General features: G+C 51.7%; 1 protein-coding gene across 2 annotated transcripts in view; it reads left to right on the top strand.

Annotated features, from left to right (window-relative positions):
• The window catches only part of EPHB1 (EPH receptor B1), a gene marked incomplete at its 3' end in the record, with an annotated part of 426,489 nt that overhangs the window by 128,002 nt on the left and 278,378 nt on the right, over positions 1-20,109 (top strand). For both annotated transcript variants that reach the window (XM_079922007.1, XM_079922006.1), the window contains exon 2: positions 8,176-8,240. In XM_079922007.1, coding sequence (XP_079778133.1) covers positions 8,176-8,240 — 65 coding nt within the window. The remainder of the gene's footprint in view (positions 1-8,175; positions 8,241-20,109) is intronic.

Raw genomic sequence — 20,109 nt, 5'->3', positions numbered from 1 at the left:
TTGTCAGTCCTGGAGCTGGGACTTGAACCCAGGTCTCCAGAGCTGATGGAGCATTTCTGCTGTATGAGACATCTGATCAAACTCTGTGGGATATAAGTCACAGCTCTACCTTCTCACGGTACTTACAAAGTACTTGGGGAGGAAAGATGCAAACCAGATTTCAGGTAGAGAAGATTTCCAGGCAGGAGGACCTGCCTGAGCGCAAGTGCAGGGATGAGAGGTGATGGGTCTCCTTTGGGAAATTGAAGATCAATTTGGAAAAGACGGGCTTGGAACAGAAGGTTCATGGAGGCCAGAAGTTTGTGGCATATCTTGGAATAGTGGAGAGATTTTGAAAATCATAAAGGAGGGGAGTGAGGTGGGATGAAAGAGGTATTTTTAGAAGGTGGGTTAAATTTCTATTTCTGAACATGTGTCTTCTAAAACAGCACAGTAGTAGTAAGGATGTAAGTAATAGTAAAACCGACATCCCTGACCCATCAGCCCTTGTACTTTGCTTTCTGGTCTTTGTACTCATGGTGTCATTTTACTCTATTGAAGCACTGTTTCCAGAGTTGCATCTGTGGTGCAGACACAGCTCTGTGTTTAATTGCCGGCATCCTGATGCTGTGACATTATCCTCATAACACTCCAGGAGCATGAATATGAGCACGCCATCCTTCCCTTCCTTCCCCTATGCTGCTTCTAGTGTTCTCATATTCTAAATAATGCTGTAATGAACATCTTCACGAAACAGAACCTTTTGTTTTCTTTTCCTTTGGAATTATTTCCTTTGGACTAATTCTTGGGGGTGACATCACTGGGTGATCAGAGGACCTGAGATTCTCTAGGCCCTTGCTTAGCGTGGCCATATTGCCTTTGAACCATTTACACTGACAGCAAGAGCTGAACTGGGCAGCTGTGTGGAAAGTGGTGCAGCTGGGGGCTTCTGCTGAGACACCAGCTAGGAGGTGGTTGCTGTGGTCCCACTGTGCAGGGCTGATGCCCTAGACTCAGATACGGTGCCGAGACTGGAAAGGAATACACAGTGAAGAAGGTGCAAGAGTCACTGTGGCATGGTGAGTGATTTGATGATGGACTGAGGGAGAACAAGGAATCAAAGCTAAATGCCTCTGAGGTTTCACATATGGGCTCCAGGGAAGGGTAGTGGGAAAGCGTGGAGGGGGGCAAGTGTGAAGAAGCTTTGGATGGGTGGACACATGGGATGGGATGTGAAAGGCTTGCTTGGAATACTTTATCACTTCAGTCTTTCATAGCTGTGCAGGGCCTGGGGCCCAATTGTGCCAGAACATAAGCCCCTGAGGCTAGCTGGTGCCCTTCACACTCAACCAGAATCATCCCCAGACCCAGAGCCAGCAAGGCTTTCCCTCCTCTGGTCCAGGGAGGTGATTTGAGGCCTATTCAGAAGGATGGGGCTGAGATTACAGGGAGGCTGGCCTGAACTGGCAGTAGGAGGTCTGGGCAGGTGTGAAGTTGGGGCTTAGCAGCTATTGGTTCTGGGACCCTGTGTCAGGGGCTGAAGATTGCGGGGGCAGCAGACCACCTGAGGAGTCTGTGCCCAGTGAGCGGGGCGTGTGAAGACAGGACACAGCCCCAGGGAAGGTCTGGGGAAAGAGCCCCACGAGGCCTCTGCAGCAAGGCTGGGCTGGAGTCCTTGGCAGGCTGTGGTGATGGATGGAGCAGGGCCAGGAGTGGGGGCCACTGAGAAGCCTGGGGTGGTAGCTGGAGGATGTGAGCTCCAAGAAATGCTCAGGTTCTCTGTGATGAGTCCAGGTCTAGAGGGCAGCATGGGGATCCCATGGAAAGGCTGAGTACCACACCATGGTCAGGGCTGCTCAGAACATCGTGGGTACCGGCACGCTCTGGATTTGGGGTGGGGGAGACTACCAACTACATGTCCTATTCCTGCAAGTATGAGCTCAATCCTGGGACAGGAGTGTGCATGTGTGCGTGAGCGTGTGTGTGTGTGTGTGTGTGTGTGTGTGTGTGTGTGTACATGCGTGTAAAGCAGGCAGTCCCTGTGCTTCCGTCAGCCGGGGGCTGGGGAAGGAAGGAGGAAGCGCCAGCTGTGTGCCAGGCTCCATACACCTGTCATTTTATTCAGTCTTCACAACTGTCCCTGGGATCACTCTTCCTGCCATTCACCAAGGCTGTAATTGCAGGTTTGGCTGTGTGCTTACTGGATTAATTTCTGTTTTCCCACTTGCCTGCAAGCTCCCTGGGGTGTCTGTCTTTCTCTGCTTTGTCTCTAGTGCCCACACAGTGCCCACCTGGCCTGTGGGAGTGACTTGGACAACCTTTGTTGAATGGGTACCAGCACCCCTTTATGCCACTGCGTTTCAGCCCTCTTCCAATGATCCCGACTGCACTGTGAAGGCGAGGGAGAGGGTGGGCTGCAGGGGGCTGACACCCAACTTCTGGCATTTACCTGATAGGACCTGGACTCATGAAGCAACTCTGTGCTGTGGCTCCTGGGTTTCAGGAGCTCTGTGGGTCACGGAGGGCTGAACAGGGCAATGACAGAACAGCTGCGCTGGTCCTTCCCTGCTTGGAAGGTCCATGGATTTGCCTTATCAAATACACGTGAGGCACTGCTCAGAGAAGGCCTGGAAGCCCCCATTCCATCTGTGTATGTTGTTGTGTATTGTGACCACCATGGAAGGATGTTGTAAATATTTTCAGCTGAATGTCTGATTAATGTCTCTCCAAAAACAGTGACAGAACGGTAAGGAGAGGATTCATTTAGCTCTCTTTCACCGTGATGGACATCTAATTCACCCCAAATGTCAATACATCCCAACGTGCCAATCCACACAGAAACAGGAGCCATCTGAGAGTCGGGCAGCAGCTGCCTCTTCCCCCTAGCAGGGGGCTCAGACCTGCCCCCTCCACCTGGACCCTTGGGCGGCGGCCCCGTGTGGTTGGTTTCCATATTGAGACCCCTGTAGGGAAATCGTTCCCTGGGAAAATGGGGTCTCTCTGCCAGGCTGCTTGTGTGCCCCAGCCTTTCCGGCGTCTTGCCAATCTGGCCGGCTCTTGCCAGAGACCCCCTTCTGTCTCCCCACGGGGCCTCCCCTCCCCTCTGGCTCAGTCTTCCTCACCCCCGCCCCTTAGGCTTGGGACGGCTCCCACTTCGTTCCAATTGACCTGTCTCTGCTCCCTCCTGGTTGCTCTGGCAGTCACTCTGCCATCTCTGCCCAGGCGCCAGGTGGACCTCTCCATTCTTGCCTCCCACCATGGCCCACCCTTATCCAGGAGACCACAGCATTGCTTTTGCCCATACACAGTGTGAGTCTCCCTTTTGGGACGGGTCCACTGACTCCCCACATGGAGAAGAATTGTGTCCATTCTCTTGAGTTTCTCAGTCTTCTTCTCATGGCCTCAGCCAGAATAGGATGTCTAGTGGAAATTTGTTTCTTATCTCTCCCTGAACTGGGCCATGAGTCCCTCTAGGGGATCCACTGCTCTGATTCACTGCTGTATCCTCCACGTGTCACTCCTTGGTCTTTACAAGGAAGGAGGTAGATGAGATATCTGTAGATATCCACGATCGTTGATTCTTCCATATATCTTATACGTATTTTACAGGTAACGATCCTTAGATTCTTTTCATAGCTAAGACACAGAAGCTTGGAGTGATTAAGTTATAACAATAAAAGCATTTGTTTTGCGGTGCTTTGTGTCATGTAGTCCATCCATGGTCCTGAGCACTAACTGGCCCTAGCCCCGTTCTGCAGGTGAGGATGGAGGTAGGAGGAGAGAGAGAGGGAGGGGGAGAGAGAGATGGCCACTAAGTGGTGGAAGTGGGACCCGGACCCTGTCTGTCTGCCCATACCAGCGCCCTCTCTGCCTTCTGTGTGCCCTCCCCAGCTTTCCTCCCGTGGGCAGTGAGCACGCGCTCCCAGAGAGCAGAGGCTGGCGGTGGGTGGGAGTCCCAGAGTCATGTCCCCTGAAGGCATCGGATCTGACAGCAGCACGTGCACCTCCAGCTGGTTTGGTCCCCATGCCACTGTTTGAGAGTAGAAGTGATGGTAAATATTTAATTGTGCTTCCATCATAACTTTCTGCCAGAACCCTCAATATGCTTTATAAATGCAAATGAGTACTCTCTTCTTCTCCAGGGAGATGTAAACCTCCTCAAATCACTTTAATTCAGCCCCACCAGAGTGTAATGCCATAATCAGGAGCGCTCTGTGCCAGAAAGGAAACTGCCCTTAATCACATCAAGTGGATGGTTTACGGTTTTGTGGTCTTTTGTCTCCACGTGGGCAGGATGCAGAGAAATGGATTCCTCTTGCTGCAACTTCTGTCCAAGAGGGTGGATGGAAAACATTATTTAGAAACAGATTCAATTACAGCCCTTGAGCAGGTAACTATGAATATCATGAACTCTTAGATTGTATTCCTGGGGTTAACAGAACAAACCTGTCCTTGGAAGATTGAGGAGTGAAGGAGGATTCTTACTTTTGATTCTGGACTCTAGTTTCCGCCCCGCCCATGTCCTCTGCCTGTTTACTGCACTCCAACATGATCCTGAGTTTGGGGAGTGCCATGATATACATTATTATCGCATTATGCCTTATCCTGGGGGCTTTTGGGGCTTCTTGGCTTTACGAGCAAGGACTTCCATTCCAGGGCCACAGCAGAGCCACTGGACGCCCAGGTCTGCCTGGTGAGCAGCAAGCTGAGATTTGGGGCTGTCGGCATCAGGATGGGAGGCTGTGTGACCCAGCAGGAGGCACTGCACCTTTCTGTGCCCTAGTCCCCAGCCCTGCCAAATGGGTTCAGTGACTCCTGCTTCAGGCCCACCTGGCGAAGACATTTTAATCATGGAGATGAATTTCTACAGGGCATCATGGAGTGCCTTCTGAGAAGTGTATTATGTAAATTTGGTGTGTCATTATGATCATTATTAGTGCTGTGAAGTGGAGAGAGGGAGGGCTGCTCCATGCAGGGATCTGCCTCCCCAGCTGTTGGAAGAATCGGAGGAGAGATCAAACTGGAGAAGTCTGCTACAGTGCTTCCCTTCCTTCAGATATGCACGGGGCATGGCTCTCAATCCAGTTCCAAACTCAAATGGGCAAGAAAATCCAGCTCACTTTATTTGCTTTACCCGCCTCCATTTGCAGTGTGAGACCCCTTTCCACTGGGGTGGCAGAAAAGCTGTCTAGGTTGCAGGCGGGCTGTGCAGCGTCAGGTTGTGCGGGAGGTGCCTCACTGACCTGTTAGCGCCCATCCACCCCGGCATGCATTGGGACACCCTGGACTCCATCTGACCCTTGTGTATAGTCTAGGCAGGTCACCACTGGGTGGTTCTGGGCTCCCTTCATTAGACCCGTTCTGGCTCAAAGGCTTCCTCTGCGCCGTCTGTGTCATGTCAGCCTGGTGGGGTCACTCCAGGCTGGGATGCTGGGTGTCCAAGGCCCTGTCACCTGGACAGACTTCCTCTATCCCTTTTCTGGGATTGGGCACTTGGAGACGAGAGTGTAGGGGACCCTTTTGCTCAGCACAGCTCCTCGTTTATCACTCTATTTTCACCCCTTCCATCCTGCCCATAGGGTGGGTTTCTTCCCAAACCTTTGGTTTATGCCAGGAGTCCTTCTATTTTCCAAGGGGCCCAACCAAGACTCTGCCTTCTGCCTTCGTACCTCCCATCTCCTGCCTGAAGCACTGAGCAGTGAATGGATGTTCACAGCGGGAAGGATGTTCAGGAGAAAAGGAAACAGAAGAGGGAGAAACCAAAACAACCCGTCATGTCTATTTCCTGTGCCTGTGTTTGTTGAGCACCTGTGCAGCTAGGGCGTGCTGTGCCTGGTCCTTTGATACATGCCCTGGGAAATTCAAGTGCATAAGACACCTCCACTAGCCTAAACAGCCCCATTGTGTGATTTTAAAAGGTGCCCCTCTGGAACACTGGATACCCATGTGAAAAGAAAAAAAAAATGTATATTTGACTCAGAGCTCCCACCTTATGCAAAAATTAACTCAAAATAGATCATAGACCTAAGTAGGAGAAAAGTCTTTGTGGTCTTGGGTTAGGCAAAGATTTCTTAGATATGACACCAAACCATAAAAGAGAAAATTGAAAAATTAGACTTCTCCAAAATTGAAAACTTCTGCTTTTTGAAAGACGCTGTTAAAGGGACAAAAAGATAAGCCATAGAGTGGGAGAAAATATTTGCAGAGCGTACATCTGATAAAGGACTTGTATCCAGAAGATATAAAGAAGTTACCAGGCATTCCCTGGTGGTCCAGTGGTTAAGAATCTGCCTTCCAATGCAAGTGACGCGGGTTCGATCCCTGGCCGGGGAACTAAGATCCCACATGCTGCGGGGCAACTAAGACCACGCACCACAACAAAGAGCCCGCCTGCTGCAGTGAGAGATCCTGCATGCTGCAACGAAGATCCCATGTGCCACAACTAAGACTCGAGGTAGCCAAATAAATTAAAAAAAAAAAAAAGTTACCAAACTCAACAATAAGGAAACAAGCAACCCAATTTAAAAATGGAAAGATTAAACAGATGCTTCACTAAGAAAGACATACAGATGACAAAAAAAAATCATGTGAAAAGCTGCTTAATATCATTCTTTATTAAGGAAATGAAAATTAAAACCACAATGAGATACCACTGCACATCTGTTAAAATGGCCAAAATTAAAAATGACTGACACTGCCAAGTGTTGGTGAGGATGTGGAGGAACTGGAACTCTCATGTAATAGCCCTAAACTGGAAATGACAGGTGAACAGTAGACAAAATGCAGTCTCTCCATACAATGGAATATTACTCGGTGATAAAAAAGAATGAACTATTGTTACACACAAACATGATGAATCTTAAAAACAACTGTGCTGAGTGAAAGAAGCCAGGTTAAGAAAACAGTATATACTATATGATTCCATTGATGTAAAATTCTAGAGAACGCCAGTTAACCTATAGTGACAGAAAGCGGATCAGTCATTGCCCGGGCACAGTGACAGGGTGGGGCAGGGGTAGGAGGGAAGGAGGGATTACAGAGGGACAGGAAACTTCTGGGAATGACAGATACATTTATTATCTTGATTGTGGTGATGGTTATAAATATATGTGTCAAAACTTACAAATTGTATGCTTTAGTTATGCGCAGTTTATTGCATGTGATTTCTACCTCGATAAAACTGTTAAAAAAACAAAACAAACAAAACAAAGGGGCTTTTGGATTTGCTGATCAGAGCTCTTATCAGCCTTTGGGGAGGTGTTTCCCTTGAGAGGTAGGGCTGACAGAAGTCAATAATAGATTGAAAAGGAAAGAGAGGAAAAAGAAAAAGCTGCCCCGTTTTCGGGACACTTTACTACTAACTGCCAGAAAACAGGTCTAATAAACACCAGCTCTGTGATCACTACATGGTGCCTGGTGATCTCAGCGTGTGTACTGCAGCCACCCTGGTGGCCCCTGGGAGCTCACAGCCAAGCCAGGGTGTCTGTCTTTCCCTTACTGGCCAGAGGGATTGGTGACCAGGAAGCAGGCCCTTGGGGTCTGAGATGTGCATTTATGTTTGGGGTAAGGGCTTTGCCAAAGCTGTGTGAGCCCGCAGCAGAGTCTTGGGAAAGGCGCTGGCCATGTATCTGGGCCCAGGGGCAAAGGGACCTGCAGGAGGGCTGAGTGTTGGGGCCAGAGGGGTTGAAGGGAAATCGGCCAAGAGTGTCAACACGGAGGCCTGAGGGGAGACGGAGAAGAAGGGTGGGGAGAAAGGAGGGCAGGCAGATGAGGTTGGAGGGTGGGGAAGGAGCACGGAGGAAGAGGGAAGAAGGAGGTGGCCGGGGAAGGCTTGAGGAAGGGATTAGGTTGGCTACTGGGTCAACATGGCCTGGGAAGACCCTGGAGGTAGAGTGCTATGGGAAGAAGCTGCGTCTCAGGGTTAAAGTGATGAGTAGGCAGATGACTTCACCCCACCCAGGTGGCTTGGGGTCATTCAGGTAGAGACTTAGCATCAGGACACCTGAGGTCTGCGCCTAGCTCTGCCACGAGCTGCGTCCTCCTAGCAGACCTCTTCCTTCTCCAAGCCGTGGGCTTGGCAAAGGAGCCCCGGGCTCCTATCACTGATATTTACAGTCATAAGTAACTTCAAGAACATAAGGGCCACTGTCCAGTCACCCTTCTGATTCACCATTTTTTTCTTTTTTTGACCTGCAGAAACTTTAATGGACACCAGGACGGCTACCGCAGAGCTGGGCTGGACCGCCAATCCCGCATCAGGGGTGAGTTTCAGACCATCCATCCTTCAGTCCTGATGAGTAGTCGTGGGAGCAGAGCCTGACTTGCCCGTTTGGGACGTGGAGTATAGGCGTGAATGGCTGTGTCCATGGTCCATCCACAGAGAGGCAGGAGCAGGGCCTTCAGACCTGAGCTGCTCCCTGGTGTGGAGTTGCAGACCATCAGGTGACCAGGGCCTGTGTGGGACTAGGGCCAGTGGCTGCCAATAGCTGGGCTCTCAAGCCAGTGGTGATGGGGCAGACATCCGTGCCACCCATGGGGCTGCAGAAAGGCAAGGGCATGAGGGGGAGCTGGAGTTCAGAAGGGCCGAGGTTCTCTTTCACCTGACATTTCCTTAGAGAGATGTTCTGTATTCATTTGTTCAGTGCTCATGCAGCTGGCCAGACCCTGTAGCTACAAAGATGAAACAGCCTTGAGGAGCTCATGGCCTCCTGTGGGATCCACCATGTTCATGAATGAGCTGAAATGCATGTCTCCTTTGTGGCAGTGGAGAGGTCGACAGGCAGCTGTGGGCACAGCGCTGGGAGTGAGGCACTTCAGAGGGAGACGTGAAGCCTTTATAGAGAAGGTGCACGCGAGCTGGGTTTTGGAGAGGGAGTAGGAGTTCGACAGGTAGTGAATGGGGAACTGGAAAGATATTCTAAGTACGAGGAACAGCTGGTTAAAAGGGATGGGGTCACGAAAAGATGTAAGAGCAAGAGTCTGTGTGTCTGGACCAGGCAGGGTGTGGGCAGTGCTGAGGTTGGGCTGGGATGTGGATTGGCTGGGGCACAGGGTGGGGAACTGGGACTGCCGTGCTGAGCTAGCAGTTTGCATTTATCCTATAGGTAATGGACGGATCTTGTCATGCTTGCTGACAGGATTGTAGGGAACAGTTGAGAGAAAGACCTTTAAGAGGTTCTTTGAGCTGTCTCAGATGGGTTGGAAGCGTCAGATCAAAACGGGATACTTAGGACAGTTGGAGCAAAGCTAAGCAGGAGGTATTGGCAGCGTTTGGCAATGGATGGACTGCGGAGAAGAGAGGCAGAGAGAAGAGTAGGGAGGAGATTCGCATCCCTGGCTTCAGTGATGGGCTCTCTGAGGGGCCTAATCACGAAGGGAGAAGGCAGGAGGAGTGCGTGAACACTTCATCCCAGCAAGGGGGTGAAGCTGGCAGGGGTGGGGTGGGCTAGGCCCCCTTAGCTGCCCCACACCTCCTCTCTCCTCCCTGCCTTTGGTCACCTCCAGCCCAGGGCCTCTCTGCACCCTGGGGTGCACGTCACAGCCAGTCTTAACACACCCACTTCTGCCTTAGGGACACTGGGATTCGGGCCCGAGACAGGCTGTGGCTTCACCCGCACCCTCTCCCCTGGTTTCTCACTTTCACTGCCCTAGGTGCAGGCATCAAGCCTTGGGGCAGGAGGGCAAAGTCTGGCGTGAACTGTGTTTCCCAAAGCAGGGGTGGGAGCAGGGGCACATCTTGCCCACTCTGACGAAGTCCAAATCCTGCTGGGAACACTGTGGGCCACTGGGGAACACTTCCCGCTCCCAGTAGGGACTTTATGCAAAGCCGACGAGGTGGCAGCTCTTCAGGTGGCCTGGACATTAAGAACTTGCCACTCTTTTACAAGTGATGTTGTTGCTTGAAGGTTTGCATGTTTTCTCACGAGGCAATGATGTGATTTATGGTTCATTTTTCCCTTGATTTTTGTACACACCACCTGTCTTCTTTAAACTTCTCATCTCCTTTCCCAAGGAAGATCGTCCTTTAGGGAAACATTCAAAGTCAAGAGATGCCTTGTAGAGACAGCAGCTGGCTGGGCTGCTCTCTGCTTACCCTTCCCTGGTTACCAGCCATGCTCGCCGGCCTTGACCTTATTGCTCTCCTCCCAGGGACACACATCCAGATAGTTCTCCTGGCACCCTGAGCAGCTTCTGAGCCTGTCTGGTTTAGGGCGAGGAGCCGGAGGGTCAGGCAGGCCCTTGGCCTGGGCGAGAGGGTGGATCGAGGGCTACACTTCCACCCAAGCTCTTGCCCTGCCTCCCTGTGTTCTCGTCCCTGGAGAGTTGCCTCTGATTCCGTGAACACACCAGTGACTCCCAAGTTTGTCCCTGGCCCAGCTCACATATCCACCTGCCCTGTCTTTCATTGGCTGCTCAGCGTGGCCCGAGCAGAATTCACCATCCTTTCCTTCCCCCACTGGCACACGCGGGCGCCGTCTTAGCGCAGTGTGAAGGCCAGAAACCAGAGCCATTCTTGACTTTCCTCTTTCATCTTCAGGCCTCAGCTCACTCGGCCCATCCTCGGGATACCTTCCCTGCATCCCCCAGCCATGTTAGGTCCTCCATCACAGGTCGTCTCAGGGCCGGGGAGCTTTACTTCACAGCCCTTTTCACAGCTGCAAATTTTACATCTCTCTGTGTTAGTATTGGACCCATCTCCGCCCTTCCCCCACTTTGGCCATAGTGTGGTCTCCATGGTGGCCTGGACTCTATTCGTTCACCATTGGACACTGGCGCCTAGTTCACTACGTATATTTCAATGTATTATTTGTTGACAGTTCTTGACTTGGGCGAGTGGGGGGCTGATGGTGTCGTTCTTGGAGATGAGGACAAAGGAAGAGGGGCACGCTTGGTGGAAGGAGGCCGAGCTCATGAATCTGAAGTGCCCCTGGGCACCCCTGGGGAGGGGTCCATTAGCATGTGACTCCAGGGCAGGGGAATGAGAATGCAGCCTCACGTGTGGGAGGCTAGCCCAGGGGGTGGCTGCAGTCTCCCAGGGAGAGTGTCTGGAGGGAGAAGAGGTGAGAACTTGGGATGGGTGACCTGACTGAAGTGTGAAATAGAGAAAGAGGAGCCTGAAAAGGGCATGAGAAGGAGTGGCCTGGGAGGCAGGAGAAAACCAAGAGGTGGTCTTCTCACGGGAGGAGGCATCAAGGAGGAAGTGGGGCAAAAGTGCTGCTAGGTGTTGAAAGTTTCCACTGGGCTTGGTTACAGGGACCCTATTGGTGACCTGTGCTGATGGCTTCAGAGGGGACCGGAGTCAGAAGCCAGAAATCAGGGTGTTGAAGGGTCAGGGGGAGGTGAGGATATGGAAGCAGCAGCTCATGAGGAGAGAGAATACAGAGCGTGGGGGGCGGAGGGAACGGGGGGCTGTGGGCGTGGGTGCCTTTCAGGGCCCGGGACTCCTTTGCTGTTGAAATGGCAGTGCAGTGACCGGGTGCCTTCAGAGATGGGCATGCTCAGGATTGGAGACAGAAGCCATCAAAGGGAAAAGTCTTTCAACTTCCTATCTTCTCTCTGAGGTTGGAGGGGAGGTTTGGAGAGTGGAGGTGGGGAGTCTTTTTATTTTCTTTTTCTTCTTTTTTCATTTTTATTATCAACAAGCATTGGCCAGAAATTTTAAACAATGTGTGTGATAAAATACTTTCCCCTGCCCACATGCCACTACCACTACAGAGTGGATTGAGAGCCAGGGAGTCGGAGAAGGGAGAATGCTTAAATCCAGAGTAGGACAGCCAGGCTTGAATCCCAGCTCTGATGTTTACTAGCTGTGTGATGTTGGGTGAGTTACTCCACTTCACTGAACCTTCGTTTTCCCACTTGTGAACTGAGTACCATACAAGTTCAGGCATTGTTGATAGCTTTACGCAAGTTATGAGGCAGGGAGTCTTGAGTAGCAGGTTTTAGGAGGGAGGAAAAGGTGTGAAGTAAGTGCCACTGCTGGTGACTTGGAGAGAGGCTGGCCTTGTCTGGAAGGAAGGTGGCTGGAATAAGGGCCTAGCTGAGGTTGAGGCCGTGTGTCTGTGACGGCCCTGATCAGGTATACCTGGCGGCGGAGTCATCCTGAGTTATGTTTGTGCAAGAATGGTGGGTCCGGGGCTTCCCTGGTGGCGCAGTGGTTGAGACTCCGCCTGCCGATGCAGGGGACACGGGTTCATGCCCCGGTCTGGGAAGATCCCACATGCTGCGGAGCGGCTGGGCCCGTGAGCCATGGCCGCTGAGCCTGCGCGTCCGGAGCCTGTGCTCCGCAATGGGAGAGGCCACAACAGTGAGAGACCCGCGTACCGCAAAAAAAAAAAAAAGAATGGTGGGTCCGGAGGGTCAGGAGCTGAGGACGTTGGCAGCAGGGGGTGGGCTCTTGCAATGTGGCATCGACCCCACGAGAAGAGTGAAGCCAGGACGGACTGACCATGTAACAAAGTATGGGGGGCCCAGTTGAAGGTCTTGGTGAGACTGGAGGAGGACCAGAGGCTGTGGCCTTGAGTCAGGGCTTAGATTTAAGACAAACAGAGTACTTCTGGGTGATGAAGGGGTCCAGAGAGTGGGTCCAGGGCCGGGCATTTGAGAAGCCAGGAGGGTGGGCGGGTGGTCCACATCTTCTTGGGATCCAGTGGGGAAGGAAATCGCCCCCCCCGCAACCCCAGAAAGGGGACAAAGGCCTCAGATGGTCCCTGCAGTCAGGATACCATGCATGCGTAAGATGTTGAAGGGTGGGCGGACATTGTTCTGGTAGCCTGTGGGTCTCCAGGGAACTGGGTTGGCCTCATCCAGAAGAGGCACCATGATTCTGCCAGGGGGCACAGCTAGCATTTCAATGAACCCTATCCACAGTGCACTGTCTGTTAGGTGGGCTCCCCAGAGGGAGACCAAGAGACTTCCTTTTATGGGGTCAGTAGGTATCTTCACCCCTGTACTTGAGGACTGCTAGATGTGGGAAGGAGTTGGACTGCCCACCCACACATAGCCCGCAAATTGTTTTCAGCTATATTGCTGGAAAGTGGATTATAATATTACGTGTCAAAAGCAGAAAGTATTTCTGCTCAAATGGCAAAATGTTGCTTTATAATCTAATTGCAGCTTTAATTTAAAGCCTTTAGTTTTAACCGGAATCAGAGGCCACCTGGTGAGCAGAGGGAGAAAGTAACAAATACATTTCTAAAGTAACAAATGCCAGGGAGGGGCTGAGGTACCATCAAAGGGCATCCTGGGACCCTTACCCATGACCCTGCTGACCTCACCCTCCTCCCTCAGGCTGCCTTCAGTTACCTCTCCCAAACCCTTGTTTCCAGCCCTGCTCCAGAAGGGTCCTGACCTTCAATTTCAGGAGCTCTGGGCAGTGGGGGAGCTCCGAGAGGTCCCGTGGTCAAGCACTCGGTGCTGTGCTCAGCCACCGGCAGAGCTCAGTAAGTGCTAGTCTCCGTGCTTGCATGGTCCATCTTAGCAGTCCGCGCCAGTTCCTAGATGCTGCCTGGCCCTCTCCCCATTTTCCTTTTCCACTGCCCTCCCTCCTTGCATCACTCTCTGTCCCTCAAGTGTCAGCTCCGTTCTCCTCCCCTCAGGGAGCCCTCCTGGACGCCCCTCCCCACCAGGACTCTGTGGTAGGGGCCCTCTTCTTAAAGCAGAGGGCTTGGTGCTGACTTCTAATGTACTGTCCATAAACCTGTGTTGATGTGTGCTTTCTCCCACCGGCCAGAGAATGGAGTGGCTTCATCTCTGTCCCCGGTGCCCAGCACTGGTCCAGCAGAGGACAGACTCCAGTAAATGTCTGTTGGCCAAATAAATGAGGAAGGACTGAAGCATTCATGATACTTCCCTGCATCTTCAACCCAGGGTTCTGAATTTAGGAGATGCTCAATTTAGGTTTATTGTAGCCCAATAAAATGCTTGTTGTAGGCCTCTCAATACCCAATTGATTGTCCATATCTTTTTAAAGACGTTAGTTAGTGATGCAGATGGAGCCACCTCTCCTGAGATGAGCATGAGAGAGGAGACGAGGACACCCACCAGAAGGTCCCAGTTGCTTTCAGACACTGGCTGTGATGGATTAGGAAGGTGAGCCTGGGTCCCTCTGATAGTGAGGCTTCTTCAGCTTGCTTGCTGGAAATCCAAGCAAGCACTTTTACTTTCACAGTTTTGCCAGGGCTCACTGGCTATTTGCATGTGGGCGGCCAGTGGCCTCTGCATGTGTAGGTTTCTGTGTCTGTGGGATGTGTGGCCCCCGTGTGACCATCTACAGATCATGAGTTATCTTCAAACAACACTCCACGGGCTTTCAGAATCCAACTCCATCTGTGCTGCCCTTTGAAACCACCTTCCCGGCCCATGACATGCTCTGTTCTCTACTTTAATATTGGCAAAGGAGGACAGTCAATGGGAAGCGGGGGAGGTTGATAGAAGAAAGATGGAAAAGGAATCTGGAGCCAAGCCTGATGAGCCTTCAGGACGAGCAGGCTGGGTGTGTGCGTGCCTGTGCTCCATGTGTGTGTGCATGTGTGTATAGGTATGTGTCTGTGCATCTGTGTGTATATATATATATATGATATATGTGTTTGCACATGTGTGTATCCAGGTACATGTACGTATATATGTGTGTATGTGTATATATGTGCTTCTGAGTATTTCTATGTGATATACGTGTGTATTTCTATGTGACGTGATGTGTGTGTGTGTGTGTGTGTGTGTGTATGAAGTTAAATGAGCTTATTTCACCTTATGCCTCTGCAAGCAGTTCCCAGAGTTCCAGAAAAATCTTAAATGATGGGAGGATTATTGGACTAAGTAGAGAGCTTCCAGGGAGGCCAGTGTGAAGGGAACAACCTTCATTTGAATGCCTGTGTTTGATAAATTAACTCCCCACACAGGATGCATGCCCATGAGAGCGGTGCATTGGGATCTTCCTCCCTCACAGCCCTCCTTGTTCACGTGGGGACCCTCCTGGCAGCCTCCCGTCTCCTTGTCTGTCAGATCCAGGCACCCTCACCAGCTGCCCACATCCTGGGAATAAGGACAGCACGCACTGGAGAGAAATCCACCCTAATAACATCCCATTCGTTCCAAGGCCAAGCAAAATCAGTTGAAACTTAGCTGGTCTGATGGGTGGGAAGTTTATGGAGCAGCAGTGAAGGCATCAGGCCTTGACATCAAATAATCCGGCTCCCCTTCCCGCTCGGCAGCTCCCTGGCTGTGTGATCTTGGGCCCGTCATGCAGACTCCTTCAGTCCTGGTTTCCTCCTCTGCTCAGCAGAGTGAGGATGGGAAATGTTCCATATATGAAACCATGTCGGTAAAAAGTTTTCCTGGGTAAACACTCAGGAAGTGTTAGCATAGTACGCACCCTCTGGAGGTTTGGATTTTCTCTTTTCTTCCTCTGATGACTCAATCATGCTAATTAAGACAGAAAAGTCTGAGCTAAATTAGGCAAATCCAAGAGACATTTAACTCTGGGCAAAATGATTCTGTGAATGGAGTTGTACGGTTTTTGAATTTCCAGCCATGCCGGTGGCAGGCAGGCAGAGCGGGACAGAGTTGGTCATCCTTTCTCAGACTGGTACCCCTGCCTGGGACTTGGGGGTGTTGGACCTGGTTGCTGACTGCTGAGAGCCACTTTTGTGTCAGTCAGGGCTTCCTGGTGGCCAGGGACAGCAAAGAGTAAGTCAGTCTTAAGGAAGGTATCTTGGCTCATGTAAATGAATGGTCCAGTGGCTGATGTGGCTTCATGGGTGGCTGGTCCACTTCCTTAGATCAATCTCTCTCTCTCTTCCCACCCACTTTTTCCTCTCTCTACTCCCCTGGTGTTGGCTCCATGCTGGGCCTCCTCTTGGTAATAAGAAGTCTGCAGAGGCTCCCGCCCCTACAACCACATCCATCCATGTCCCCTGGGGAAGCGCAAGCACTTCCTCCTGGTCCCCCCAGCAGAAGCCCTGGAATTAGCCCTGAATGGGCCTGACTGGATCAGTTTGACTCCCGTGCCTGCCCTGATCCAGTCCCTTCATTCAGGAAGTACTGAGTGGTACTCCCAGGTCCTGTGTTCCAACCCCGTGTTGTGCTGAGCCCACCGGAAGCCTTGGACTGACAGGCTGGCGGGAGTAATTCCCCAGAAGGAATCGGGATGTGGGTACCCGAGAAGTGGGTAGGTGCTCAGCAGAGAAAGAGGAAACCTAACACTGTATCACAGGCCCCATGCGCTTTACAGCCAGGCGTGCATTAATCGTCACAACATCCCCGTTTTACAGATGAGGAGACTGAGGCACAGAACAGCTGTTAAATTGCCTCTGGTCACATGGCTAGAAAGCGCCAGTGCTAATAACATCCAGCCTGCTCTCCTGCTGACAACCAGGCTGTACCCTCTTTCCCAGTGAAATGCTACAGTGTCTCCAGAGGGTGGCTTCCAAAGGAACTCCCAGCTCGAGTTGCTGGGGGTTCCTTGAATTCAGGTTCAGTATCCAAAAGGTTTTTCTCACAGTTCGGGACATGGGTGGTATCCTTTCCCTGAGCTGTTACCCAGGAATTAGTACTGCTTTCTCCTCTGGGAGGGGCCCTGCCTCCCAGCAGGTGGGCCTCTGCCCTCCCTACTCCCTCTCCCCTTCCCACCCCTCCCCTGCCCTCTTCAGGTAACCCCCTGAGATAAGTCAGAGCTCCCACCCTGGGCCTCCCACCCACTCTTTATCTTTTTCTCTCGCTACCAAAAGGCCTGTAATTAGGAAACATTAGCAGGCTCAAAACAGCTTTCATACCTGAAACGTCCTCTGTAATTGCACTCAGCAGTGCTCTTCTCTGGCTATTAATGTCACTTTTATGAAACAATGAGGAACAAAACACCCCAAGGCACTTAAAACATTTTTTTTTTATATAATATGTGTCTTTTAGGAATGGAAGTTTAAAATCACCTGCTTGACAGAGAGAGTGATAGAAAAGGCCTGGGGGCTCAGGACAGAGCCACGGGGGCGGGACCCTGGGGAGGTGGAAGGTGCTCCACGGGGTTCAGACGCTGCTCTGGGAAGTGTGACAGCCCTGGGGTGGGTTGGCCGAGGCTGGTGGATCCCAGGGGAGGAGAGGTGGGCTGGACAAGGGCACAGTTCTGCTCTGTTTCATCTTGTGTGGTTGCTGTCTGTCACAGGGCTTTTATAGGAGCTCTTTTCTGTGGGCACGTGTGTGCCTTTGACAGAGAGGTGACTAGAATGTTACAGATGACCAGTGTCATTGGTTAGAATATGAATGATTACATTGAGTAGAATATTAATCATTGCAACTGGTTGCAGAAATGCTAGGGAACCGTTGACCGAAACTGCCTGCCTTGGCCAGGCATGATGATAATTTGGGAGGGGCCAAAAGGAGGGAGGAGACGCCAGTCCCTATGTCGTGCTCTAACCTCACAGAATCCTTCGCTTTGGAATCTATCTTGTCTGAGAGATGCGCGCACCAGGGGAAGGACACTGAGTCAGACCAAATATGGGCCAAGCAAGATGCCTGGCCAGAGACAAGCTGGAAACTAACCGCATTACCATAGAACTGGAGACAGCCAGCCACGTGGCAGAGCAGTTCTGGCTTCCCTTACCCTGCTGCTCTCCGCCCAGGCGCCCCTTCCCAATAAAGTCTTTTGCATTGTCAGTACGTGTGTCTCCTTGGACAATTCATTTACGAGTGTTAGACAAGAGCCCACTCTTGGGCCCTGGAAGGGGTCCCCCTTCCTGCAACAGAAATCCATCGGATATGACTGCGTATATGTGTGTGTGGGTGGAGTGGAGAGAGAGACTGACTGAGGGAGAGATGCTTCTCCAACTTGCTGTGTTAAAGAACTTCGGGAGTTGTGGTGGTTTACCAGAACCTTACTGTCTGGCAGATTGATTTTCTTGCTCTTGGAAATGCCTTGCAGACTCATTCACCAGCAGAGCAGGAGATATCTCTGTCCGCAAACTCTGGGAGGGAACCACAGAGGTCACCCAGCCCCCCTCCCCCTCTCAGAGGCAGGCTTAACCCTCATTTGTCCGGACAGATAGGGGTCTTTTCTCTAAAACCTTCCCTAGAACGGCAAATCCCTGGCACACCCCTTGTCCCAACCCTGGAAACCTTTCTCCCACCAACATGTGAGGCTTAGGACCAGCTGCCTGGTGACAGCTTTTCTCAGGTTGAAGGCTGGAGCAGCCCTCAGGGCCCTGGAAGGAAACGGGGCTCCTGACACAGGCACTAGGATGCAGCTGAAGGGGTTCCGCAGGGGCTCATTGCCCTGACAGCCTGAACTCGCAGCTCCTCACTGGTCTCATAGGTGAAGGAAAGAAATATATTACAGGGGAGGATGAAGCATTAGAAGGAAGGTGAGGCAGAGTTAAGAGGCCTGGAGAAGATGGACAGGAGGAAAACGGATGGAGAAGGGACGTCAGGGTGGGCAAAAGACATGGATCTTCTGGCTCTGGAAGGACAAGCCGAGCTTATGCGGGAACAGGGAAGCCCTGGGGGTGCACCCTTGGCCTTACCTCCAGCTACGGCCCGAGGGAGAAGAATCCTTTGGCCTGAATCCCACTGTACTTCCCGTAGCATCAAGGAGCAAACCCAGGATTTGCAATCTAATATTCTGGGTTTATTTCCATTTTCCTCTGAGTTCTTTCACTCCTCTGAGCCCATCTTCCCCCTCTGTCACATGGGTAATGTAAGATCTTATTTACAGAGTGGTTGACAGTATAAATTGGCTTTACCTTCTTTGGAAACACCAAAGCTTAGTCAGTACCACTTGCCCTGACTAGTGCTAGTGGTCTCAGTGATTCTTGTCTGAGGGACTTAACTTGCATGGGATGAGGGTAGGAATTGATGGGTGAGGGGGCCCTGAGATGCAAGATCAGATTTCCAGCCTTTCTGTCAGGTTGTGGCTGTTGTGAGAATACCATCAGAGGGTGCACCCTGTTATTACTCATAGCACTTTTATTAGGAATAGTGATAACTACTGCTACCACTAGTTACTGTGAATTAACTACCAGCTGTGTACCAGGCACTGAACATCACTTGTATCACTTCGCTGAATTCTCACCAGGACCCCGCAAGCCAGGGGGGTATTTCTCCCATTTTACAGAGCAGACACTGAGGCTCGGGGCAATGGTCCAAAGTCACAGGACTGCTTAGGGGTTTTGCCGAGACTGACCCCAGGCCTGTCTGGCCACAGAGCTCACTCCTGTACTTGTACTTCTGCCCCTGGATGAGAGTGAGGAAGGGTGAGTCATACATTGTTGAGAAACCAGAGAACAGGGGGGCAAGGAGAGGAAAAGTTTCCCAGTTTTCTACAAAGGGAAAGGGTAGGTTTGAGAGTGAAACGTACACATGTTAAACACCCATGAATCGCTTTTTAAGGCAAGCTGTTTGGGGAGGGGTGGCGCAAGCGCTGTGTGATGTGTGGGGTTTGGGGGTAGAGTAGCAAGTCCAGGAAGAGCCTTGAGGGAGCAGCCCTGTTCCCAGGGCAGGTGAGGCCTGGCCAGGGAGCCAGAGGAGGACACAGGTGGTCCCTGGGGATGGCTGGTTCCAGATAGTGATGGAGGAGCGTGTGGTCAGCTCCCGCCCCCAGGCCTTGGCAAATGCTCAGGAAGTGAGGACTCCTGGGAAGGGAGAGAGGTGAGGGGTCTCCGTGAGCTGCTGTTTCCCATCCAGTGGCCCCCGTGTCAGTTCAGCTGAACCAGCCCCTCCTGCATTTGAGGTGCTCCTCTGCTAATAGAATGGGGGGGCGTCTAGTCGTGGCACACCGTCATCTCCATACGTACTGTCCTACTCACCACTCTTCCTGGTGGAGAGAGGCATGCCCAACACATTTCCCAGTGTCACAAAGGACAACCACATGAAAGATGTCACAGTCAAGATTCAGCCTTATCTTCTCAGTGAGAGCTCTGTCTTCAAACTGACATGGTCAGTGGTAATGGTCCACACTTGCGTTTAGGTGTAAATGGGCCACTGTGAGAAACAAGCCAGGGGTGACCCAGGTGGGCAGTGCCTCATGTGGTGGGAACTTCCGTGTGGCTGGCCACATATTCATAGGGACTGACTGCAAGACGCGGGTGCAGGAAAGGCAGCTGCAAGTCACAGGTGATGGTGGTCCCATTGTATGCTGTGCCGGCC

The sequence above is a fragment of the Stenella coeruleoalba genome (assembly GCF_951394435.1).
Source record: "Stenella coeruleoalba genome assembly, chromosome: 5".
In the NCBI taxonomy this organism is placed as follows: Eukaryota; Metazoa; Chordata; class Mammalia; order Artiodactyla; family Delphinidae; genus Stenella; species Stenella coeruleoalba.
Note: the sequence above shows the minus strand (reverse complement) of the source record. Positions and strands in the feature narration are given on the sequence as shown.